A 25,749-nucleotide genomic window follows, 5' to 3' on the forward strand; every position below is an offset into this window, starting at 1 on the left:
AGAATCTGGTAAAGATGTGGGTCCTTGTGGGAGATGGAGTACAGTGCAAAACACATTTCACATAGTAAGTCAGCACAAATGAGTCAAACTGTGAAGTTTTGTGAGTTCACACAAAGATTTTACAAAAAATCTTTAAAACTAAAGTGCAATACCACGTTTGTCTATTGCACTGCTGAACAGTCAGACGTTATGAGACCAAAAAGAAATATTTAACATTTAAGTTTTGATGAAGATAAAAGAAATAATGGAAAGAACTGAGTCTGATAGCAAAACATAAAAATATACGCATGCAAAACATACGCATGGTTTGTGCCCAGCTAATAATTTTAATCTATCTATCTGCTTTGTTTTGTAATATTCCACCAGAAGAACCTTAAATGTTTAAGGAGGAGCTATTATGATACAATTTGATCCCCCAAAATGTCTCTAATATCTATTATCAGTCCTTCTGTACACCTGTACAAGTGCCTTTCCTGTCAAATCTTACCATTTACTAACTTGTGTTTTTCAGCGCGCCTCCTCTGAATAAAAACAAAAAACTTGTCACTGAACGGAATTTGCGCACAGCCGTGACAGCGGCAGTCTCCTCCCCCTCAAGAGTGGATGCGAAGACTCCGGGTCTCTCACATACAGGAAGAAGTTGATTAAGTGTAAAAACACAGCGCGTTCCTAAAACTCGCTCTCTTGTTTTACTTTTGCACTTTCACCTTTACTCGATCGACTTTGCTGAACTGCAGAACTGGAAGAATGACGGTGAATCTGACGGCTGATGCCAAACTGGAGGCGCTGTAACGTGGGGATCACTTTACCCGAGGAGGAGAGTGCGATTTGTTCATAAATGGAAAAGCAGAACAAATGTTAAACATATCTTCGGTGAAAATGCCAGAGAACAGATCCAGTTTTCTTCACATTGGAGACATTGTGTCTCTGTACGCGGAAGGCTCAGTGAAGGGCTTCATCAGTACTTTGGGGTACGTTCCTCCTTTCTGTCTCACTTTCTACTCTCTCAAGAGCCAATGGCTTAACCCTTCCGTATGCACGTTTTTTTTAAAAACTACTTTCACTTTACATCTGGTATGAGTTTCTTCATCTCTTTACGTTTTATGCAAACCCAACAAATTAAAGCTAAGCGACGTGCGGTCAAGGCCCATCGGCGCGTAAACTGTTGCTGCTCAGGAAATTCTTCGCGTTTACGCAAATCTAACAGGAATGCAAAGCAGCGTGTTGCCAAGGTAGGCTTCACAAGTGGCTGCAAGCACATTTCTGTTGCTGTGGTCGCCAAAGTAGGGTTCAGGGCCCCAGAGAGAGGCACGAGGAGGGGTCAAGGTGGCCCCTCCGAAATGAGGGAGGAGTAATTCTTCATTCATTTGATGTTAAGTAATGACCAGTGACCCTGAGTGCCACTCCTCTAGTTAAGTAGACCCACGTCTAACAGTATAAATGGACATTTAATCCTTCTCAGATACTGAAGCTACATGCCACGTCTTCCCTGTTGATCTCGCAAATGTTTATGGTGTTCACATGAATAAAGGAATACATTCTTCCTAAGTCTTCCCTGTGTGTTGCACATGCTTTGAAGTTATCTTGTGGCAGTCCATGTGCAGACCATCATGAGATCTGAACCACATTTAGATTTGAAACTCAAAGTCTTGCAATTTTTTGTCAAATTTAATTATGATAAGTCTATACTTAAAGCACTGGCCAGCAGCCTAAGGTCTGAAAAAAAAATCAAAAAAATCCAGTGAATCGCAGGATGAACATGAGAGGCCACAAGGTGAATGATTTGCTGAAAAGAAGAAAAACAAACTAAAGTCATATTAAATATATAAAACTTTTTCATCAAGGCCCCTCCTGGTCTTGCTATGTCACATCTTGCCTGTCATTGTTAATCCCGTGAAATCTGTGAAGTTTGTGGAGGCGCTCCTCGATAAGGAAACCACTGTCCTTGGGTGTGTAATGTGACTGTTCCTTATACGATAGCTCTTGCACTCCGCCAGCTACTTGTCAGTTTTACTTGTAAATAAAACTGCTTCTCTCCACGCAGCAGTGCAGAAAAAGGAGAAGCCACGCAAGTGGTTTTATCGGTTGTAGCTCGTCACAAGCTGAAAGTTTCAGTGCAAGGTGAAATGTCTTGGTGGTTCCGGGTTACACTCTGGCCTCTGAGCCTGCTGAAAAAGCGTGGAAACGCTGACTGGCCTTGAGGAATGACTCTGCCCCACCCACATTCCCTCCTTTTTTCCCTACTATCTGTATTCTCTCGTTCTCTCAGCCTTTCCCTCATTCCTGCTTTAAATTCTTCCTGCAAACACTAGCTTCACATCAGATGATCAAATCTGTAGCATTTTTAGAATAGAAGCTGAACTTTGTGTAACCCTTGCATGCAACAGTGTTTCCTGACTTATCTGCTGATGTGGACACAGCCAGGGTACTTTTTTTTTTTTTTTCCTGAAAAGCTCCCATAACTATAAAGGCATGTGATAATGCAAATCGAAGCAATGGCACCCTGCATAGTACACAGAAGCTGTAAATTTCAAATTGCAAAAGTGCGATTGTTCACACCTCCTATTGTTGCAAAGGGAAAGTAATGGAATTCTTATCAGCCATTCAGTAACTTGTGTACCTGAGACAGGTGACCTGAGAATTTTATCAAGAACTCTGCTGTGCCAGAGCTCGCTTAGGCCCACAGAGAGAAGCAGCATGTAAATCAAAGAGCCTGCAGCCCCTGTGAACACAATTTAACCTCATCTACACAAGGCTAACCGTGCTTATGTTTGCTTAAAATAACATTAAAAAAACCTCTGAGTGTATTTAATGTGTTGTTATAATCAGCTCAATTTGTTGTACACCTGTAGATAGAAATACATAGAAAGATACAATTAAAAATCCAACATCTTCACATTGTTTAATACTTTTTTTTTTTTGCGAAAAGTGAATTTGTTGGAAGAAACCGTTTAATCAGTAAGTGTGACTCATTTAGATTACCATGGTATCAGCGGGTTGAAACATGCAGGCATTGGTGTTGAAATCTTTCACATGCATACACTTTTTTTCTTGCAGATGAGTCATTCCTCTGTCTGCCCATCATTGTTCTTTAAAACATTTAACAGAGGAAACTTATCAGGCCTGTTCTTCTGCATTACATGCAGTGTTTTTCCTGCGTTGTTTTCTCAGTCCACTAAACACAGGCAATAGCTATAATTAGCTTCTCTATGCTCAGGCTGGTAGATTTATCTTTGGTTCATGTTTAACTTGGTTACAGAGCGTCAGGCACCGTCAGAGCGTCTCTGTTTGTGCTAACGCCCATCTCTCTCTGCAGACCTTATTTATGAGCTTTCCCAGAGAGCACTCCTGTTTAGCCACTTAGCCTTGTGGTAATGCTTCCTGTTGGGCTCTATTGTTTCTCATTTAGATGTAACATTGATACAGAGTTGGAGGAAACAATACACAGCTCGTAGATTGACTGATTGAGTCCCATGGCAAAAAAGGGAAATGGCTCAGCGCTCTTAAGCAGAGCTGCCAGCTTTGTATGAATTGGAGGAATTGTGCATTGCATTATGTTTCTCCTCAGCGGACGGGATGAATGGATGCGCTTGTGCACCTCGAAATGTGGCGCAGAGGGGATAAATGGAATGGGATGATATGGAGTCTTTTGTGTAGAAATTCATAGTTGGTGTCATTGCCTGCTACTGAAGTTGTAGCATTTCTCTTGGGTAAAGCCAAATCTGTATGCATCCTACAAATACTGCAAGAAAACCTCCTTAGAAACTGTGATCACTTCCCTTACAGGCTTACCTTACATGAATTCTTCTAGACTTAAAACGGCCTTTTCTTCCACATGTCTCAAATGTGCTTTTGCCCTGTCTTAACTTTGCAAAATTGATATTCTGATGAAAGTTTTGAGTTCCCCCAGCAAGAAATGTAATTTCAATTTACAGTTTCAAGGCAGTATAATTTCAGACCATTGTTTTGTTTGACCTCTTTAAATTAAAGCCCACAAAGAGCAGTAGGTTAAGGATTTAGTTAAAGTAAGTGGTTTGATGCTTTCATCAGATCAGGGAGTTTTCACGCATGTACAGAGCAAGTGGAAAAGATAATTCACTGCTGGACCTCTGACTTACATTTTAGTCATAAAAGAAAGATCAGCTACTCGTCAGTCACTTAAATGTTTCAAGTATTCATTACTTAGACCTGTTCTTATTCTGTCTCTGTCTGCTTTTTCTTACCCTATTCCACAGTAGGCTCTCAGCCATCCATTCTTTTATGAGCACCTTCAGCCTCAGCTCTCTCAGCAACGACTGCTAACAAAGGTTGCTAAAATTTCACAGTTTAAAGATGATGTGTGCAGAAGGATGCTTTAAAAAAGGATCACTACCTTTGATTCCAAAAGGTCTGCTTCTGGTCCAATTTAAACTAGTTCAGGACACCTGTGCCCAAACTAACACACTTCACGCCATCAGATAACTCTTACTTTTACATTTCCTCTGATCCGTATGTGAGTGATGTGACGGGCATTGCATGCAGTTCTTTAAAACGGCTGTTGATGAATGTGAATGCTTATCATTTCTACTTCCTTAATGCTTTTTTTGCAACATAACTTGAGTTCTGTTGTGACTCCTTTGAACCAAAGCATTTCCTTAGTTATCTGTCATCCCCAGCTTCAAAGCTTTAAGCCTGTGCTCGTCAGATGTGTCAGAAAGGTGAGGTTTGCTGACCTGTTGTGTCTCTGAGCCTGTCAGTGAAACACGTCTAGTGTGTTGCACATAAAGGGTGAGGACATGGGGGAACAAGGCAGTTAACTGAATGACACCTTTTGAATGCCCTCTAATCAACCCTGCACAGAAACCGCATGGTTTCCTCTGGTGGCAGCAGCCCAGTGTGTGCTCTAGTGATCTACAGAAGACTTCACAGGGAGGCCTGCTCTTCCATGACCAATAAGACGTGCAGTCTCACAGCTTTATTTTACATTTTACAAACAATGTTTATTTTTCATGTTTGCTCGGATGCATGTGAAAGCCATAGAAACTTTGACGTCAGTTTATTCTAGTTTATTTCTCTCAACACAAGAACACATGACTTATGTTGGCCTGGAAAGCAGAGATCAAAGCACTGTTAATATGGATGAACTCCACCCAGAAATACATCCAGATACTGGTAGTGCTCCATGTATACAGTGGAGAAAAGAGACATTCACTCTTTGTGGTGTTTCTAGTAAAGGTTTTTTCTCTTGCAGAGGGGTATAAACTGTCTAATCAAATTATAGCTTCAGTTGTAGTTTGAGGTTCAATTTCATGTATTTGCATGTGAGTGCGATACCACTTCAGACCACAGTTTGTGCAAATCTCTATTTGCGAGGCTGTGTGGCTTATTATCGACTGTAATAATGCAGTTATAATAATTACGTTAGTTGTATTTTCATGTTTGCCCTTCTCTGCAGACTTGTTGATGACAGGTGTGTTGTCCAGCCTGAGGCTGGAGACCTGGCCAACCCACCCAAAAAGTTCAGAGGTATGTAGGATTTTACTGGTCGCACTGGTTTGTGGTCACGCATGAACACACAAGCGCACACACTGTCATATTCAGATTTGTTTCACACAGCGTTGTGGTTTAAAAGAAAGGCTTTTATGTGTTGAAGTGATTTAAAGGCTTCTGGTGAGTAAATAACCAGTAAGCTCGGCACGAAGACGCTTGAGTGAGTCCTGTGAGCCTGAATGCTTTTCCTCCTCTGCAGATTGTCTCTTCAAGGTGTGTCCCATGAACAGATACTCAGCCCAGAAGCAGTTCTGGAAGGCAAAGCAAGGAAAACAAGGAAACAACAGTACACAAGAAGACCTCTTTAAAAAGTTACAGGTACAACTATTTTTAACCTTATAACATTCTACAGAACTTTTTAACATACTCTATACTTACTATACAGACTCTGCAGTTGTTTGCTGTGTGCTTGTAATGGTGTCCTTAGCAGAGAACCAGTTTCTGAGTTTCTTTGTTCAATGTTTTAGTTGCTGGTCTGCCTGCTTGTGCATGCTAATGTAATGCATACACAAGCATTACATTACATTATTACATTGTTGCCCCTTCCTATGTTTATTAAGTCTATAGTCATGGCCTCCCTGCTGCGGTGCACAAATGGGATGGCACAATGCAGTCCAGAGCTGGTGCCCCCAAATCACAAACGATAAAGAAAAGTAATTGATTTATATTATTAATCTAAGTTATGTGCAGTTATCTTGTTTTGTTATTTGGGGCAAAGAAATGGCACCCATTTCTTTCTCAAAGCAGCCATTATGTTAATTATCCATTCATTCATCCATTTTCTGCCCCTTATCTGTATCTGTGTTCTGGGGGCAGCAGTCTAAGCAGAGATGCCCAGACCTCACTCTCTCTTCAGCACTTCTTTTAGCTCAGCTAGGGGGACCCTTATTCCCCTGGATGAGCTGGAGGCGTTCCCAAGCCAGCTGAGAGACATAATCTCTCCAGCATGTCCTGAGTCTGCCGTGGGGACTCCCGATAGGATATGTACTTGGGGCAGCAACTCGCCCGGAGTGAGCACTCTACTCTAGTGCATGCTGGAGGTCACCACCTGATGAGGCCAGTAGAACTACATGATCTGTGAAGAGGTCAGGCTTTTGTGAGCACCTTCAGCCTCAGCTCTTTCATGTCTGCTAACAGAGGTTGCAGACACACGGCCGCAGACCCAATGATACAGTCACAAAAATCAATCTATATGCGACCTAGGGTGTTGAACATGGTGCTTGTTATGGCAAACTGTGGCACAAAGCACCACTTGGGTTCATGTTGGGCAGGTGGTTCCTCCCAGTCACACTCCTCCAGGTCACACTGTCTTTGCCCTCGACCCAGGGACTCTGTGAAAGCTGGGCACACTGAACTGTCATTTGGCACATAAGCACAAATGATGGTCAGAAACCATTCCCTCACCCGGAGGCTCAAGGAAGCAATTATGCATTAAATTTATGCATAATTACAATTTAAATGAGGGATGCACAATCCAATTTTTTTTCCATTCCATACAGATACCTTTGGGTATCTGTCAACACCATTTTAATGCCAGTGTTAAATGTATAAGCTTTATTTGTATAAGACGCATTGTGTTATGGGTAGGGCAACGTCATGGTTGACTTTAACATCACTTTCCTGACTTTCTAAAGTAAAATTTTTCTTTTTACCTCAGCATGAGAGTCTTTGCGCTGTTTTGCTGTCAGTTGAACTGTTTTCTTTCCTTTGCTCTCTGATTCACCATGGGGGTCTCCTCTGCTCTGCTCTGCTTGAGCACTGACACGCGAAGAAGAGCAGAGAGGTGAAGGGAGCATTACTTCAGTTTATTATGACCATTCAGTGTATTTCAAAATGGTAGTCTAGGCTGATAGTTGCTCTTGTGTAAACAACCTGATGAAATGTGGAAGAAGGAAGGCTGTTTATGCAGCACCTTTTTAACACTGGTCTGCTTCATTACGCAGCATGCAGCAGAACTGGAGCAGAAGCAGAACGACTCAGAGAACAAGAAGCTCCTTGGAGAAGTTGTCAAGTACAGCAATGTCATCCAGGTAGACATAATCACTTAAGCTATGGTGTCACACTGTGTCGAGTGCTGAGCCTACCTTTTGTTTTATTGTTTGCCGAGCTTGTGTTACTGTCATCCAATCCCTGATACCTCAGGCAGGTTTTAATAACAACAAAACAAAAAAAACAATAGTGGTATTTGATTTCACTCATCGCTGAACTCTTGCCTTAATGGCTGGATTAGGAAACTATATGTTTAACTGCTGCTGTGAAAGGTACTGGCCATTGTGGATAAGCAATTTGTCTGGATTGATTTTTAAAACACAGGCTAATTTAGAAACATGTTTGTTCAGTGAATTCAGGAAATGTCTCCAAATAAAGTCAAACAATATAGTGGAGTAGCTTTTTTTTTTTTTTTTTCCCCCCCAATTCTAAAAAGGTGCGCAGGGATAAGATAGGTATACTTTACCACAAATAAACAGGAGATTTGCTTTTTAACCAATTATATGATGCAAAATTGTGCAAAAACCTTGAACCACCCCATTTCTCTATATTGTGTTTCCAAGGAAGCAGACTTTCTCTTATTTTTAAATATATATTTTTTATAAAGTGGCCTTGAGGAATAGTTGTCCAGGCTTTCTGAAGGTCTTTCAAATTTTTTCTTTGGACTTTGGCTGCTTTTTCAGTCCAGTCTTTGTATCTGACTATTTTCAGAGGAATGTTCTTTTTGTTTGTTAAGCCACTGACCTATGAACCATTCAATCCTAAAAAAGGCACCTAATGTTGTCTACACATAACAGCTTAGGTAAGAAGCCATTATAAATCATATCTTTAGGCACATTATTACTAGCAGCCTGTCTCAACAACTCATAATTTGTTCCCATTTCTTTAGTGGAATCTACAAAAATGCCAAAGATAACACAGTTTAAAATAGTATATTTTTTTACACCAACAAGGTGATTTCCAAAGAGCTATGAGCTGGATACTTGGTATCTCAGTATGGTGTGCAGTGTCTTCTTAAAAAACTCTGGGAAAACAGGACAAAAGAAGATGTGGCAGGCCTAAAAAAAAAAATATCTGCAGCAGATGAACAGTATCTGAAAGTCCATGAAATATTCAGCAAAGACCTGACACAGGACCTGAGAGATGCACCTGGCTCTTCAGTTGATCCATCTCATGTTTGCTGAGGTCTCAGTGCAACGGTGACTGTCAAGGAAGGGAAAGCTGAGCTATGCAAAATTACACAAGAACTGGACTAAAAATCAGTGGAAACAGGTCTTTTGGATGGATGAATCCAAATATGAAATTTTTGGTTCCAGTTGTCATCAATATGTATGCAGGAGGTCAGGTCTACAGCCATCTGTAAAACATGGTGAAGGCTCTGTCATGGCTTGGGGCTGCATTTCAGCCTGTACCATCAGATTTTGATCCACCATGCAGTGCCATATGGAAAGCATTTGATTGGCAGCAGCTTCATTTTTCAGCATGACAATGATCCCAATTCCAAGGAAGCTGCTTAAGAGAGTTCAAGCTGTGTTGAAGAAAAAGGGTGGTCATACCAAATATTGACTTTCAAGCTTGTTAGAATTTTTACTGTTTGTGAAGGATTTTTACTCTTTTCTCTTACTTTCTTTTTTTTTTTTCCAACAATAATATAGTGGTGTTTTTACTTAAGTAAATGATCTGAATGCATCCTCCTCTTTGAGTGCTCTTTGAGTGTCTAAGCTGCCTAATTGTTCTGTTTCAGCTCCTGCACATAAAGAGTAATAAGTACCTGACGGTGAACAAGCGTCTCCCTGCTTTGCTTGAGAAGAATGCCATGCGAGTTTCTTTGGACCCGGCTGGAAATGAGGGCTCCTGGTTCTATATTCAGCCTTTCTGGAAGCTCCGCAGCGAAGGAGATAATGTAGGTTTCTCTTCCCTGTGCATCACCTCTTTGTAGATGTGAAGTTCTGCACAAAAAAAGCTCGACATTCCTCTTCTCTGTCTAGACTGACAGTTCATTGTTTGTCCTGTTCAAATAACATTTCTGATTTTGTCCTTCTCCTTTGGCTTTAGCATCCTATGGTTAAAGGTATTGCTTCTGATTGTGCATGATGTGTGTGTGTGTTTGTTAGGTCTGACACAGAATATTGTGGAAAAGCATGGATGCAACACCATGGCAAATGCATGTAGACTGTCAGATTGAGGTTTAAACGTCTAGTCAGCTGTTTGCTTTTTATCTACTGTATGTCACTACTGCTTTATATTTCAAATATTTTTAAATACTCCACAGTACAGGAAAAAGTGTGACCGGCCACCTATTTCTGATGCCACAGTGTGCTTGTGTGTGGCTGCTTAAGATGACAAACAGTTGACTGTGTAGAGTCTGTTGTAGCTTACTGTGCTATGGATTAGAAAGCATGCACTAAGCAAGCAGTGATAGAAAAATAGGAAGTGCACTTTTAAGTCCCCATATCTTTGTATGCTGCATTCATATCCTCTGGCCATGGTATGAATAAATCTGTTTGTTGTGAACAGCTCGACCACTCTCTCAAGTGAAGCCCAGCCTGTTTTGCTGCTGCACCCTTGACCAGAAAAAATGGGGATGTTTGAAAAACCCCTTGCATGGATCCACTCTTACTTTCTTCTTAAGCCATTTGAAAACTGCTGGAAATTGACAAAACGGTGTCTCCTCTTGCAATTTGTCTGTGTTCCATTGGCTTCAAGGTGGTGGTTGGAGACAAAGTGGTGCTGATGCCTGTAAACGCCGGACAGCCTCTTCATGCCAGTAACATCGAGCTTTTGGATAACCTTGGCTGCAAAGAGGTGAGACTAGTCCATTTGTATTGTTTTTCATCAGCACTGAGACATTCAAAGGAGGATATTATATTATTATAATGAGTTCAGTAGATAGTGCATGACTGTTAATTACGTGGTTGTCTCCTACTTGTGTGCATACTCCAGGTCAATGCTGTTAACTGTAACACCAGCTGGAAGGTCACCTTGTTCATGAAGTTTAGTGACTACAGGGACGATGTCCTGAAGGGCGTATGTTTTTTTTTTTTTTTTCCCTCCCTCATTTCTTCATATTCTCTTAACGCATGATTTTAATGGAATCACATTTGTGTTCATATTTGTGTCTTAAAACAACATGTAGTTTTTATGCAGCACTTTCATGTTTTGTATGCTGTCCTCTGTCAGGGAGACGTTGTGAGGCTATTTCATGCTGAGCAGGAGAAGTTTCTAACCTGTGACGAGTACAAGAAGAAGCAGCACGTCTTTCTCAGGACCACACTGCGACAGTCTGCCACCTCTGCCACCAGCTCCAAGGCTCTCTGGGAGATTGAGGTAAAGCATAGACCAGAATGTTTGGTGAATCCAGCCCCAAGTGTCTTTCCAGTCAGGGGGGCAGTTTTTGGATGAAAAGCGAAACCGAATTGAATGTGTTCTTTTCAGTAACTACCAGCCATGCCATCAACAAAGTAAAAACCCAGCAAGCCAAGTTGTAATCTGTGCTCAGCTGGATAAACAGAAGCCTTTTGTCATAGCAAATGTTAAAAATCAGTGACCACTTGTGATTTTTTTTTTTAATAACATTATTTCCCCTTTATGAAAGATGTGTACACGTCTTTAGTTCTACATAATCATATCTATTGTGCTGCATGTTCCTCTTTATCAGCTTAATGTAAGTGGAAGTTCCTGCTGTCTGTCGCTTTGTGCCAGTTTTTACTTACATTATTGTATCAGTTGCTGTTGCACCAGTGTGGGAAAACAGAACATTCTTGTGTTCTTACCAATGTGTAAGAGATGACTCTTACGCTGACTCATTCTGATACTGCAGTGCAAAATGATGTTGGTGTACCAAAAGCTTTAAAATCAAGGCATGCATCTGTTTGATTTTTAGTTCATAATCTCTCAGTTCATGCAACCACTTATAGTGTTGCATTCAAGAACTTTGTTTGACTGCTTTTAAACCAGCTCTCTTTTTTTGTTGAATGTGCAGCTCAGGAAACCAAATTTATGTGCAGGGTTGTAATTCCCATTCAAAAGCAAACTGTGAACAAGATAATTAAAACTCCTCTCAACTATCCCACACCTGCTGGACACTGAAACACATTCCTTGGGGATATTTACTATAGTAAACACCCTAATCTCTTGGCAAAAAGTGATGGCTCTAGGTATAAAATGCTTCTTATTTTGTGTCCTCGTGGCAGGTTGTGCACTATGACCCCTGTCGGAGCGGAGCTGGACAGTGGAACAGTCTCTTCCGCTTCAAACACCTGGCAACTGGAAATTACCTTGCAGCTGAGGTGTGTTTCAGAGATTTTTTTTTTAACCTGTTTGTGTTTAATTATGGAGTGCTTTAAAAAATTAGCTCACGTTAATAACCATGGTGGTTATTTTTCAAACTGAGTGCATCTACTTTTCAGTTTTGACTGAGCACAGCTGAAGAGGATTTTAGATGATGTGCTGTAGGTGGCAGTATTCCCATTGTTATGCCCACTATCACCCATGCTTGGCTGTTGAATAGATTGTATTGGGTGTTGATGATGGTAGTGATTCTGTCATCAGCGCTTTCTAGATCTGAGGCCACTGATGGGTCATTTTTCTCTGCAGGTAAACCCTGAATTCAAAGACAACACTGCAGAGTCCAAAGGAGAGGTGAGCCAGTTAAACAAGCTCATTTACATTCAATATCACATACACCTGACCTGAAACTGTGGCGTCACATTAATTATTGCTGACAGATTTCTTGCTTATATATTTTTTATATACTAAAGCATGGTTAGCATTAATGAAATTTAGAGCATGATTAATTCTTTTTTAATTGATATAAAATGAGTTAATGAACAGGTGATAAATTATGAAATTCTAAGTGTTTTAAGGTAAATTAGTTATAACTTTGAACTTCTCTGTCTCCCCATTCTTTGGTTATGCAATACCACCCGTTCATTTCTCTCTCACGCACGCTCACAAACTCTGCCAAACTCTAAATCTATATCTAGACATTTCTTTCTGCTCTTAGCGAGCTTGCACATTTGTATTCTGGCAATGCAAGGAACATGCACACAAACTCTCTCAGTCTCGCACACTTTCTCATGCACATGCTGAATTTCAGACACACAGGGGGCTCCTTACATAACGTCTGGGTGTGGGGGTGCCCTGTGAGAGGGGATGGAGGGGAGGCAGACGTGCTGTCTGCTCTGCTCCACTCGGCTGTGCTAAGCTGGTGGGGTGAGTCACTAGCAGAGCGGAGGGGGAGATGGAGGAAGGGAGGAGGGGAGTGGGAGGATGGAGAAGCTGAGGCATGGAGGCAGCTCCGGGGAGCTTCCCATTGACATGCAGAGAACAGTGGGAGAAATTAACCCTCACCATTATCTGCTGTATCTGCACTCTTTAGGAGCCTACGTACTGCAGTGTCTAACACAGCACACAGAGAAGTCATGGCTCTGTACATTTATGTGTAACTTGCTAACTCATTAGGGTGCAAAGTGTGGCTCACAATCATCTGTCCTCAATGTACAGCATCTGCAAGTATTGATCAGTATTTATCAGCAGTAGGTGCTATTTCGGTTTTGTAAGCATGGAATGATAAACCAACCATGCAGAGATTTTTAGTCACATAGACTCACCTTACCATTTTATTTCAGTATGGCTGAATATTTATTATGTACCAGATGTACTGGATATTTTTTCCTGTCAGATATTCGAGTGCAATTTAAATTATTGCCTTGGGATGTTGTTAGGTTTGTTACATTGCACATAAGAAGAACAAAATGTTTTTAATACCTTCAAAAGTTTTTAAATGGGTGAAAAAATAGAGTCAGCAAAACACTCGGTCAGTTCCATTTGATCTTGTAATCCAATATTTTTTGGGTGTAGCTATAGTATAAAAAAGAGAATTTGCACCCTTTTTATCTGTTTTATTAAAAATATAAATAGCTGTGATTATTTCATGGCTATTTTCACAAATCTCACTCATTAATGTTTTGTACTTGTACTTTAAGTCTTTTGTTTAGTTTTAGTTCCTAGTGGGCTATGATATTTGCAGATGATGTTGTGATCTGTAGTGAGAGTAGGGGCAGCTGGAGAGGTGGAGGTATGCACTGGAGAGAAGAGGAGTGAAAGTCAGTAGAAGCAAGACAGAATACAAGTGTGGGAATGAGAGGGAGACAGGTGGAAAGGTGAACATGCAAAGAGTAGAGGTAGTGAAGGTGGATGAGTTTAAATTCCTGCGGTCAACCATCCAAAGCAACGGACGGTGAAAAAGAGGTGAAGAGAGTGATGGCAGAGTGGGGTGGGTGGAGATGTCAAGGGTCCACCCACCCAATCCTTCTGTCACAGTGTCAGGGGTGATCTGTGACAGAAGGATGGCACCAGGAGTGAAAGGGAAGGTTTACAAGATGGTAGTGAGACCTGCTATGATGTATGGTTAGGAGATGGTGGCACTGACAAAAAGACAGGAGTCCGAGCTGAAGATGCTAAAGTTTTCACTGTGGGTGCCTAGGAGGACCAGAATTAAGCAGCTTAGAGTGAAGGTTATAGAGGCTAAGCTGAGATGGTTTGAACATGTGCAGAGGAGGGATAGTGCATATATTGCAAAAGGATATTGAAGATGGAGCTGCCAGGCAGGAGGAAAAGAGGAAGACCACAGAGAAGATTCATGGATGTAGTGACAAAGGACATGCAGAGGGTTAGTGTGACAGACGAGTATACAAGGGATAAGGTGGGATGGAGCCAGATGATCCACTCTGGCGACCCCTAAAGGGAGCAGCCGAAAGAAGAAGAAAAAGCTAATAACCTTGCATGGTAATGAAGTGGAGAAAAAAGTAAGGAAGCAAGATAAAATAACATCTTGATTCACATACATGAAGTCACTTAGTTACACTTGAGAGTTGCCAGTCACATCCACAGCCTGTTAGCCTGTTAATTACTTTATCTAAAGTGTCATAAAATACCTGTTTCTCTTTCCTCTGTGACTCTACTGCTTTTCCCAACCCCAAAACAAAAATGCTGTATTTAAAAGCACTGATGAGCTCATTTGAGTAGTTGGAAGTAGCAATTACTATTTACTACATTAACCTTGAACACTCTGAGTTATTTTAAAAAGTTTTCAGTTGATTTTCTATTTATTGATTATGCTAATAATATAATCTATTTTTCTGTCAAAATAAGCATTTTGATGCATCCATTCAGGAGGATAACCTCACCAACCTGTGCGTTAATAAGTTGCAGTCTATACCTGCTGCAACTTTTTTTAATTGACCCACTTGTGCAGCCAATCTCTGCAGACACATTTTTTTGGACTCTCATCTACAGTGAACATCTAGTGTTGTGTTGGGTGTAACAACTGTAACAGAATAAAATCCAGTGTGTGTGACTGATGAATAACTTGTGTGTGTCTGTGCTATATAAGCTTTTGTGCTGTACACACAAATGTTTACTTCCTTTGTTCTTGTGTATGTGTGCTCCAGGATGAGGCAGATATGGTGTACTCTAAGAAGAAGCATCAATCAGGAGAGAGGATTCCTTTCACCTTGGTTTCTGTTCCTCATGGGAATGACATTGCTTCTTTGTTTGAACTGGATGCCACCACTCTGCAGCGTGCTGACTGTCTTGTGCCCAGGTCAGTTATTCCCATGGGGAGCAGTGTTAAAGAAAATGGGTTACAGCCGTAACTGTTTCCACAGGAGGCTCGCAGTAGTTCATGTCAGAAAATTTCCCTTTTCTAATTGTAGCCACTGATCATTTTTCTTGAGATTACTTTTATTTTGTTAGTAACAGTCAAAGTGACACACATGATGAAAAAAGTGAAAGAGTTATTACATAGTTAATCCAGTTTGCTATGAGTGGAACATAATTTGGGTTACTGCCTGTGACTTACAAAAATGAATAAGAAACTATTGGAATAATTATCAGAAAACAGAAATATTGGCTTCATGATAGGACTAGAACAAAAGGAAGACACCAAAGACAGTGGGTTCCTAAAGTCATGCTGGCATGACTGAAAATAACAATTTAAGAAGGGATAAAGGTTAATTGACCTTGCAGGATGGATCATTACAGTAGATGGATAATAATAATTAACTAACATTCTCATATGCTGCAAATAAATTGTCCCATCTTTCCTCAGAAACTCCTATGTGAGACTTAGGCACCTGTGCACCAACACCTGGGTGACCAGCACCAACGTCCCTATTGATGTGGATGAGGAGCGTCCGGTTATGCTCAAGGTCTATATATGACCACACACGCACATGCACGCACACACATAAAACTAACCCTGGATATGTTAATTAGAATATTTCTTTTTGCTGTCTCAATAGATTGGCACCTGTCCTACTAAAGAGGACAAAGAAGCATTCGCCATCGTGTCTGTTCCCCTCTCAGAGGTCAGAGACTTAGATTTTGCTAATGATGCAAGCAAAGTCTTGGAGTCCACTGTGAAGAATTTTCAGAAGGCCAGCATTACTCAGAATGAGAGGAGGTACAAAAAACAAAAACAAGCACAGTGACACACTTAACACTAGATGATGTGCATACTTTGTGATTTGACGTTATATTTCATTTATGCATTTCTCAGGTTTGTGACTAAGCTTTTGGAGGACCTGGTTTTCTTTGTGTGTGTGGTGCCTAACGATGGACAGGATGTTCTGTCTGTGGTCACGTCCACACCCAACCGGGAGCGGCAGAAACTCATGCGGGAACAAAACATCCTCGCCCAGGTCAGCAATATGTAAAAACCCACATGCATTTCTCTTTGTCATTTAGTTTAAACACAGATGCTGATTGGCATTAAGTGTTATTAAAGGCCCCGGTGCAAATTTTAAATCATGTCGTGTGTGGGTCAAATTGATACCATAAATGCATCTACTAAAAATCTCGGCAAGTTAGTTCTTACCATAGTAATGCCAATCACAGAAAGTGACAGAATTCTCAGCGGTCTAGCTTTAATTATGATTTTAGCATTTCTAATTCCTGGTTCTTTCTTAGCCATTTGTTTTTGAATTGATATGGTGAATAAAGTCACTAAGGCTCATATGCACCCCATTAAGAGCTACTGAGACCTGGAAATTATGTGTTCCAGAACTTGCACTTCCAGGGGATTTGTGCCACCTAAAGATTCTACTGCCAGGAGGTTGAGGGGTAGCACTGGCACCTGACAGCATTTTTGTTCTTACAGATATTTGGCATCCTGAAGGCTCCATTTTCAGATAATCGTGACGGACCAATGCTAAGGTTGGAGGAACTGGGAGACCAGCGCTATGCTCCCTTCAAGTACATGTTCAGCCTGTGCTACAGGATCCTGCGTCACTCCCAGCAGGACTATCGCAAGAACCAGGTATATTATCAGCCTCCATCACACTATATATGTTGCTGTTTTGGTTTTTTTTGTATGTTTTTTTATTTTATTTTTTACAAGCCAGATGTAAGTATCAGCTAACCAGAAAGTGAAAAATAATAAAATAATAGGAAACCACTCACATAGCTAGAACACAGACCCCTGAGTAATCTGTAAATACAGTTAATGCACAGCAAACATTTTTGGTATTTTTACATGGAAGTTTGTGCGTCTTTGGCACTTTGTGTTGTTTTATTTTTTCAGGCCTGGAAAGTTGTGCCCTGGCCTCTATACAAGCTAATATTGAGTTTTCATTGAGTTGTCATCAGGCTCATTAACAGTGTCAATAAGATGTGAGGTAGCTAAGGATAGAGGTGGCTTTTGACTGGAATCAGTATAGATTCTGCCAGATGGTCTGGAAAAATCTATTGGGGACCCCAACTGCTGTAATAATGCTCCTAATCAAGATAGTAGTGCTCATAAAGAAAAATCACAAATGCATGGGGACATTCAGTCATAGTTACGCTATAGTTGCCAAAATGGCAAACTTGTAACTTCCCCCCTTTGATTTCATTGCAAATCCAATATTTAAAAATTCTTTTATTTATTTTAATAAAGTAATAGTCAGTAGATGATCTAATAAATCTCCAATCCTTTGATCTCAATAATCACCAGTTTAAATTATCATAAATGGCTAACAGGCTGTGGATGTGACTTGCGGCTTTCAAGAGCATTCTGGGTAACTTCGTGCATGTGAATCAGAGTGGTGGTGTTGTTTTATTTTGCTCTCACTCACTAATTGTTACTATTAGTCACTACCCCCCCCCATGTCACTACCCTGCATATCAGAAGTGTTGATAAACACATCTTTTTTTTCTCATACAGGAATATATAGCCAAAAAATTCACAATCATGCAGTCTCAGATTGGGTACGAGATCCTGGCTGAAGACACGATCACAGCCCTGCTGCACAACAACCGCAAGCTGCTGGAAAAACACATTACAGCCAGAGAGATTGAGACCTTTGTCAGCCTGCTGAGGCGCAACAGAGAACCCAGGTCAGAGAAGTAGACTTCTCAAATATTAGATAACCCAAGGGAACGCTTATATGGGGAAACAAAATGCTGCAAAAGTGTTAAATTAGTTCAACACCATCTTTCAGCTGGTTCTTACTTTGACTCCATAGCTTCAATTTTGCTTTTGTGTCTATTGTTTAAAATTAACTCTAAATATATAATTGTATTATACAAACCTTGATAATTCATGTTTGTTCTACTTGCACAGATTTCTGGACTATATGTCTGATCTTTGTGTGTCCAACAAGACAGCCATCCCCGTCACACAAGAGCTTATCTGTAAATTTGTGCTGAATCCCTCCAATGCAGATATCCTTATCCAGACCAAGTGAGTCACACCCTGTGATACTATATTTAAAATGTCCTGATTGATCCTTTAAAAAAAAACAAAAAAAAACAAACATGCTCTGGATTTGCACAACTCTTGAGACTACTGCTTCCTCCAGCATCTGCCTCTTGTGAAATGTATATTTTCAGCAGCAGCAGTTCTACATCAGTGTGTAAAGTGTGCAATTTTTCTAGTAACCACTTTAAGTCACACTCGCTCCCTTATCCTTCTAAGACTAATCTCAAACACGGAGCCCACCACCCTGGAGTCCTCTCTGACACAAGAGGACGTGGAGGAGGAGGAGGTTTGGCTCTACTGGATCGACAGCAACAAGGAGCCCCATGGCAAATCCATCCGCCACCTGGCCCAGGATGCTAAAGACAACCATAAGAGTGATGTAGACATAATAACCTACTACAGGTCTCTTACTTTCAGTTCCATAAATGTGCTAAATCTTCCTTTGCCAGTAACACAAAAAATATTGAAATATGCACAGTTTCCATCTTCTGACTTTTTCTTCATCTCCTCCACAGGTACCAGTTGAACCTGTTTGCTAAAATGTGTCTGGACCGGCAGTACCTAGCCATCAACCAGATCTCCAATCAGCTACCTGTGGATCTGATCCTGCGCTGCATGTATGATGACTGCCTGCCCTACGATCTCAGAGCCTCCTTTTGCCGCCTCATGTTGCATATGCATGTGGACCGCGACCCACAGGAGTCTGTGGTTCCTGTGCGCTATGCCCGCCTCTGGACCGAGATCCCCTACACAATCACCATTGACGAGTGAGCATCTACATGTGCCGATTATTTGTGTTTACAAGTATAATTTGTGAGTCACTACATGAAGATTTTAATGGCTTCAACAGGTTTGAGTATGAGTCAACTGACAGCTCAAGAGAGGAGATGAAGAGGAAATTTGCTCCCACTATGGAGTTTGTGGAAGAATATCTTAGAGATGTGGTCAGCCAGCCTTTTCCTTTTGCAGACAAAGATAAGAATGAACTCACATTGGTGGTAGGATAAACATAATTTCAAACATAAACATGTTATCTTTTGTTTTTTCTTTCATTTGGAAGTTTTTAACAATGGATCACGTGTTTGATTTCTCTTTCAGGTGGTGAACCTGGCTCGAAATCTGGTTTACTTTGGTTTCTATAGCTTTAGTGAGCTGCTGCGTCTCACACGCAACCTACTGTCCATCTTGGATTTTGTCCATTACCCACACAACGTCATAAGCAAGCTCAGCAAAAGCCCAGAGGCTGGTTAGTGTGGCTTTGTGTGTTTTTGTGTGTTGTGTGTTTGTGTGTTTAAAGTACTAATATTGATAATCAAATGATTTGTCCTCTCTGAAGGACAGACAAGAGCTCAGCATCGATCAGGTTTCTAAATTATTCTTGCCACTATTAAGGATAAGCAGGAGTAAGGCTTTGAATAAAAATGTCAGGGTTGAAATCAGCTGTAAAAGTAGCAGGAGAGAGCAGAGGAGGAAAATAATTAATCATGAATTTTGCTGTAGTTTTTTTTTCCCCCACAGGGTTTTAATGAAATAAAGATGAAATCAATGAAACCAAAATGTGAATTTACAAGCAATGAGACATGCAGATGATTAGTGATGATTTTCTGCAGATTACAGAGCTAAATGGACAGATCTGCTCCTGCACTGCAGATGGATTAAAAAAGTGTTGTGGAAATGCTTACAAATAGTGAACAAACTGGTAGATAAAAAGCGGTTTAATGAGATGAAAACACTTTTTGTTCAAAAAATTAAAACAATATGGAAAAAATTCTGGGTCATCTACAGTGCTGTGAAAGAGTATTTGTCCCCTTCCTGATTTATTTTTCCTTTTTTTTCATATTTGTCACACTTACATGTTTCAAACAAATTTTAATATTAGACAAAGATACAAATGCAGTTTTTAAATAATGATTTCATTTATTAAGGAAAAAAATCTGTCCAAACCTACCTGGCCCTGAGTAAAAGGTAAATGCCCCCTAAAACTAATCACTGGTTGTTCCACCCTTGGCAGCAGGAACTGCAATTAAGTGTTTGCAATAACTGGCAATGAGTCTTTTACATCACTGTGGAGGAATTTTGGCCAACTCTTCCTTGCAGAATTGTTTTGATTCAGCCACACTGGAGGGTTTTTGAGCATGAACGGCCTGTTTAAGATCATGCCAAAGCATCTCAATTGGATTTAAGTCTGAACTTCAAACTAGGCTGCTTCAAAGCCTTTTTTTTTTTTTTTTTTGAGTCATTCAGACGTAGCCCTGTTGGTGTGTTTCAGATCATGGTCCTGCTGCATAATTTAAGTGCTCTTGAGCTTCAGGGCATGAATTGACAGCCAGATATTCTCCTTCAGGATTTTCTCTAGAGAGCAGAATTCATGGCTCCTTTGATTATGTCATACAGATCCTGAACCAGCAAAGCAGCCCCAGACCATCAAACTACCGCCACCATGTTGCTTTATTGTTGCTAGGATAGCTATTTTCCCTTAATAAATGAAATCATTATTTGAAAACTACATTTTGTATTCACTTGGGTTATCTTTGTCTAATAGTAAGATTTGTTTGATGATCAGAAACATTTAAGTGTAACAAATATGCAAAAAACTTAGAAATCTGGAAGGGGGCAAATACATTTTTAAATGAGATGTATAAAACGTATTTTCTTTAGGCAACAATGTCCTGCGAACGATCCACGGTGTTGGTGAAATGATGACTCAGATGGTGATGAGCCGAGGCGTGCTACACAGCCTCCCTGACTCTTCTTCCCCTCTGCGCTATGGGAAGACACTCTTCCTGCCTGAAAATGAGGATTTGATGGTGATGGACACCAAGCTAAAGATCATTGAGATCTTGCAAGTAAGCACCACTGTTCTACTTACCATTAATGCTGCTTTTTGGGTTTCTTTTTTGGTGTTTTACATGTTTGATTTGACACTTTATGTTTCCCTGTAGTTCATCCTGAGTGTGAGGTTGGATTACAGGATTACATACTTATTGTCCATCTACAAGAAAGCATTTGGGGACAAGGCCTTAACTGAGAGCTCCGCATCTTTGGCCGATATATCTTCAGTGTCATGTGAGAGTTTCCTCTCTTGCTGTTGCAAATGCTGAAAAGTTCTTTTAATGTTGTTATGTGGTAATTATTGCAGTCAGCCATGCTCAATTTACCATTTCTTTCATTTTTATTCTGTCTTCAGGTTGTGAACCAGACATAGATGATATTGCAGAAAAAGCAGAGCAGATGTTTGTAGAAAGGTAGGTGAAGATGTGCTTGCTTATTGTGCCTTTATTAGATAGACTGTAGAGACAGACAGGAAATATGTGAAAGAAAGCAGGAGAATTACTGCTCAGGGCATTTGTACCTTTTATGGTATCTGTCCTAATTGCTTGGCTCTCAGTGTGTCTTAATATACTTTCAAACATTCACACAAAGAAGTTATAAGTTTAACATGTACAGACATGCTGGTTTCAGCCCTGAGTTAGGCACGGTGGAGCTGGACAATGAAGATGGCCGGACATTTTTGAGGGTTCTGATCCATCTCATCATGCAAGATTACCCCCCGCTGGTATCTGGCTCTCTGCAGCTCATCTTCAAACACTTCAGTCAGAGAGCTGAGGTGCTGCAGGCCTTCAAACAGGTAATGACAAAGCAGTTACACTTGACGCTTGGTGAGGCATTCTGAGTGTCAAGTGATTTTAGTCCTGCTTGATGTAATCAGTCTGGATGAGGGGTGTTCTCCAAAGAGCCAACAGCTATTGTAAAATGCCTCACCAAGAGATTCCTCAGCTGGAATGAAAATCGTTCTCAGATCCAGTTTGACTCCAAAATGGTGCACAGAGAAGAGAATTTCTTTTGGTTATACATGTTCTAGGAATATCACTGTCTGATTTACATGTCATTGCGTATGTGTTTCAGGTCCAGCTGCTAGTGTCGGAGCAGGATGTAGAGAACTACAAGCAGATCAAAGCAGATCTGGACCAGTTGCGCCTGACTGTGGAGAAGTCAGAGCTGTGGGTGGAGAAGAGTGGAGTCTATGGCAATGAAGAACTGGGGGCCAAAGAACCAAACATTGAGGTGCTGTGGCAATATTTAAAAGTAAAGCAACTAAAAGCAAAGTTTCACAGATCAGAACTGGTTATGACATTTATAGCGCTCTCAGAAATTACTATGTTTGTGTTAAATGGCCCATCAGTAATTCTGCTGCACTGTACATGGCTTTGATGATTGTGTTATTTTTTACATTTTTTTTTTTTAAATTCTTCACAGCTAATGAAGAATGGACTGTGCAGTGGAACTGTTTTGTTAGCTTAGTACTCGATTAGTAATAATGTCTGGCTTAATGCAGCCCTGCAGTTATCACTTTTTTATTTATCAGGCCTCTCACATGTTTTTATATTTTTGTTATTATTATTATAGCAGCTCAATAAAAGTGCTGGAAGTCTTTTCACCGCACTTTAATGCCTCACTGAGATGGGATGAGATTGTTTCATATTAAAGATAAAACATTTGTACTGTGAACCTTTAATTTGTTGTCACAAACCTGTTTGATTTTAAAATGAACATCAATCATAACTAATTTGTCTTTATGCATGCCTCTTTCCAGGAGGTTGTTATGAGCCCAGTGCAGAATGGGGACGGTAAACCTCATATCGACAGTAACCAGGCAAACAACTATAACATAGTCAAAGAGGTGATCTCCACATCTTTATTTTCAGTCTATTTCTGTTAAATGTCTGTTTTACTTTTGTGTGTCTACAAAAGATTTGTGCGTCTTGTTTATAGATCCTCGTGCGGCTCAATAAGCTGTGTGCCCCCAGTAAGAAGAATCGTGTGCAGCAGCAGAGGCTGCTGAAGAACATGGGAGCTCATACAGTGGTGCTGGACCTGCTGCAGATCCCTTATGAGAAGGTAAGCAATGTACACAACAACTGATTGAATGACTTACTGATTAAATCCGTATGCAGCATAGCTACTGGATGGCTTTCCACCTGATTCTCCAATCATCTTTTATTTGCTTGGTGCTATGCTTTCACAGAGCGATGAGAAGATGAATGAGATCATGACCCATGCGCATACGTTTCTGCAGAACTTTTGCAGAGGAAACCATCAGAATCAAGTTCTCCTACATAAACAGCTGAACCTCTTCCTCACTCCAGGGGTGTGTAGATATAACTGTGCTCCATTTTTTTTTTCCCCCCTTGCTGACATGCCTTAGGGTGTCCTCTTTCTAGTAGTGCGACAGCCTTGTGTTTTGTTTTGATGAATGATTCAGTGTGCTGCTACGCGAATGCCATCATCTTCACAACTCCTGCTTTTCTCCAGCTGCTAGAAGCTGAGACGATGCGTCACATCTTTATGAACAACTACCAGCTGTGCAACGAGATCAGTGACCGCGTGGTCCATCATTTTGTCCACTGCATTGAAACGCATGGAAGACACGTTCAGTACCTCAGGTTCTTGCAAACCATTGTGAAGGCTGATGGAAAATATGTAAAGAAATGTCAGGACAAAGTCATGACAGAGGTGAGTTTATTTATTTATTTTTGACAGAAAAATGGATTAGAAAAAAATGGTCTTTATGAACATGAAACACATGGAAAGTCTTCCTGATGTGGTGCAAGCTCTCCAAAGCAAAACTCATGTATTTATTCCTAAAAGTTAAACTGTTAAAATAATACACTGTTTGGTTTCCACTGACCTTGAGAAGAAATGAATACTTGCACACTGCACAAAGAAACAATTTGAACTAAAAGGGTCTTTTTATGTTTTGATTGCTTTTAAATTACTGTCACTCTCTGAGACTCTTGTTTAAAATTGTCATTTCCTTGATTTCACTGTTTGTGTGTCCAGCTGGTGAACGCTGGTGAGGACGTGCTGGTGTTCTACAACGACCGCTCGTCTTTCCAGGTGTTGGTGCAGATGATGAGCTCTGAGCGGGAGCGGACTGATGAGGATGGAGCTCTGGCATATCACAACACACTCGTAGAGCTGCTGGCTGCTTGCACCGAGGGAAAGAATGTCTACACCGAGCTGAAATGCAATTCTCTGCTGCCACTGGACGACATTGTTAAAGTTGTGACTGATGTGAACTGCATACCAGAGGTACAGTAGCTGCCAGACAGTTTTACTAGAAAATAATGTAGATTGAGGTATAGAGTATAGATAAATAATATTAGTCTGTAAAGATGGACAAGAGTTTTGGTGACAGTTCATTATGTGTCTTCAGAAACTAATCAAGCATTGTGTGTCTAAATTCTTGCTTTTAGGTGAAAACTGCTTATGTGAACTTTGTAAATCACTGCTATGTGGACACAGAGGTAGAAATGAAGGAGATCTACACCTCCTCCCATATCTGGAATCTCTTTGACAACTTCCTGGTGGACATGGCCAGTGTAAGATTCTGTCAGGTCGAAATGACACACATTCACCTCTTTTTCTTTCCTAATGAGCCAGCTTATGTGTCAAGACATATGAAAGCTTATTTGTACGGTAAATCTGTTCACATTCTGCGTATGCATAGAAAATGATAGAAATGAAATGAAACATACTCCACTACATGATTGTTTGAAATTTAGGTGTGCAACACCACAACGGACCGTAGCCATGCAGATCTGGCCCTGGAGAAGTATGTGACAGAGGCAGTGATGGCCATTGTCAAAGGTTTCTTCAGCTCACCCTTCTCTGTTAACCACTCTAACCTGCAGGTATTTTTTCACAATTGACAAGGCAAAATGTGATGCATTTAGGCAGCTTTATGGTTAAAAATATTTAATGGTGGGACTGAACCTACTGCAGATTGTGTTGTTTTAAGCAGCCTGTAATGACTTCAGAGACAGTTTTGAAGGCATCCTATCTGATTGTTCTTGTGTTTCTCTACTGTTATGCCACTTATAAATTAGAATCCCTCACTTTCTCTTCTTCTCTTTTTATTTATAGACAAACCAGTCTATCTTCATCAAACTACTCCAGTCAGCTTTCCGGATTTACAACTGCACATGGCTCAGCTCAGCTCAGAAGGCTAATATTGAGAGTTGTATCAAAACACTGGCTGATGTTGGTGAGTGATGCAACTCTGCTCTTCAGCCTGTTCTGCACAGTTCCATTCTCCTCTACTGGATGATCAGTACTTTAGGCGTGTGTGCGTGTGTGCGTGTGTGTGTGTGTGTGTGTGTTTGTTTTGTTGTTGGTGTTGAAGCACATGTGAAAAGAGAGCTTTCACAGCACTCCATGCAGTCCTGCCAAAAACTTAAGTACGCCCTGTGATCCAGTAGCGTGTACAACCATTTTTAGTGGCAAAACGTCTGCCTTTATGAACATGGTCACACTTGCTGATGATCAATTAATCAAGTACATCTGATTAGAAACACCTCCTACTTACCCTCTTAATTCCTATTGAAGCAGTAATGATGTACTTAGTTTCTCACAGGGCTGCTTAGAGTCCTGTGAAAGCCTTCTTTTTCACGATTGTAAAATAAAGCTCACGATGACATCTAACC

The 25,749-nt window shown here is 40.6% G+C and overlaps 1 protein-coding gene across 1 annotated transcript in view; it reads left to right on the top strand.

Moving 5' to 3' along the window:
- Positions 1-598: 598 nt before the first annotated feature.
- The window catches only part of itpr2 (inositol 1,4,5-trisphosphate receptor, type 2), a 59,254-nt gene continuing 34,103 nt past the window's right edge, over positions 599-25,749 (top strand). The window contains exons 1-34 of the mRNA XM_030730893.1: positions 599-971; positions 5,435-5,505; positions 5,729-5,847; positions 7,473-7,559; positions 9,263-9,421; positions 10,225-10,323; positions 10,462-10,545; positions 10,699-10,845; positions 11,712-11,807; positions 12,115-12,159; positions 14,973-15,124; positions 15,632-15,731; positions 15,825-15,985; positions 16,082-16,223; positions 16,682-16,840; positions 17,726-17,898; positions 18,125-18,244; positions 18,479-18,664; positions 18,778-19,029; positions 19,113-19,260; positions 19,361-19,508; positions 20,921-21,108; positions 21,205-21,328; positions 21,450-21,507; positions 21,725-21,890; positions 22,169-22,327; positions 22,857-22,943; positions 23,036-23,161; positions 23,289-23,411; positions 23,576-23,776; positions 24,104-24,355; positions 24,520-24,645; positions 24,829-24,957; positions 25,190-25,310. Of these exons, the coding sequence (XP_030586753.1) occupies positions 856-971; positions 5,435-5,505; positions 5,729-5,847; positions 7,473-7,559; positions 9,263-9,421; positions 10,225-10,323; positions 10,462-10,545; positions 10,699-10,845; positions 11,712-11,807; positions 12,115-12,159; positions 14,973-15,124; positions 15,632-15,731; positions 15,825-15,985; positions 16,082-16,223; positions 16,682-16,840; positions 17,726-17,898; positions 18,125-18,244; positions 18,479-18,664; positions 18,778-19,029; positions 19,113-19,260; positions 19,361-19,508; positions 20,921-21,108; positions 21,205-21,328; positions 21,450-21,507; positions 21,725-21,890; positions 22,169-22,327; positions 22,857-22,943; positions 23,036-23,161; positions 23,289-23,411; positions 23,576-23,776; positions 24,104-24,355; positions 24,520-24,645; positions 24,829-24,957; positions 25,190-25,310 (4,624 nt within the window). The 5' untranslated portion in view covers positions 599-855. The remainder of the gene's footprint in view (positions 972-5,434; positions 5,506-5,728; positions 5,848-7,472; positions 7,560-9,262; positions 9,422-10,224; positions 10,324-10,461; positions 10,546-10,698; positions 10,846-11,711; positions 11,808-12,114; positions 12,160-14,972; positions 15,125-15,631; positions 15,732-15,824; positions 15,986-16,081; positions 16,224-16,681; positions 16,841-17,725; positions 17,899-18,124; positions 18,245-18,478; positions 18,665-18,777; positions 19,030-19,112; positions 19,261-19,360; positions 19,509-20,920; positions 21,109-21,204; positions 21,329-21,449; positions 21,508-21,724; positions 21,891-22,168; positions 22,328-22,856; positions 22,944-23,035; positions 23,162-23,288; positions 23,412-23,575; positions 23,777-24,103; positions 24,356-24,519; positions 24,646-24,828; positions 24,958-25,189; positions 25,311-25,749) is intronic.

This window comes from Archocentrus centrarchus, chromosome 6 (genome assembly GCF_007364275.1).
Source record: "Archocentrus centrarchus isolate MPI-CPG fArcCen1 chromosome 6, fArcCen1, whole genome shotgun sequence".
NCBI lineage: Eukaryota > Metazoa > Chordata > Actinopteri > Cichliformes > Cichlidae > Archocentrus > Archocentrus centrarchus.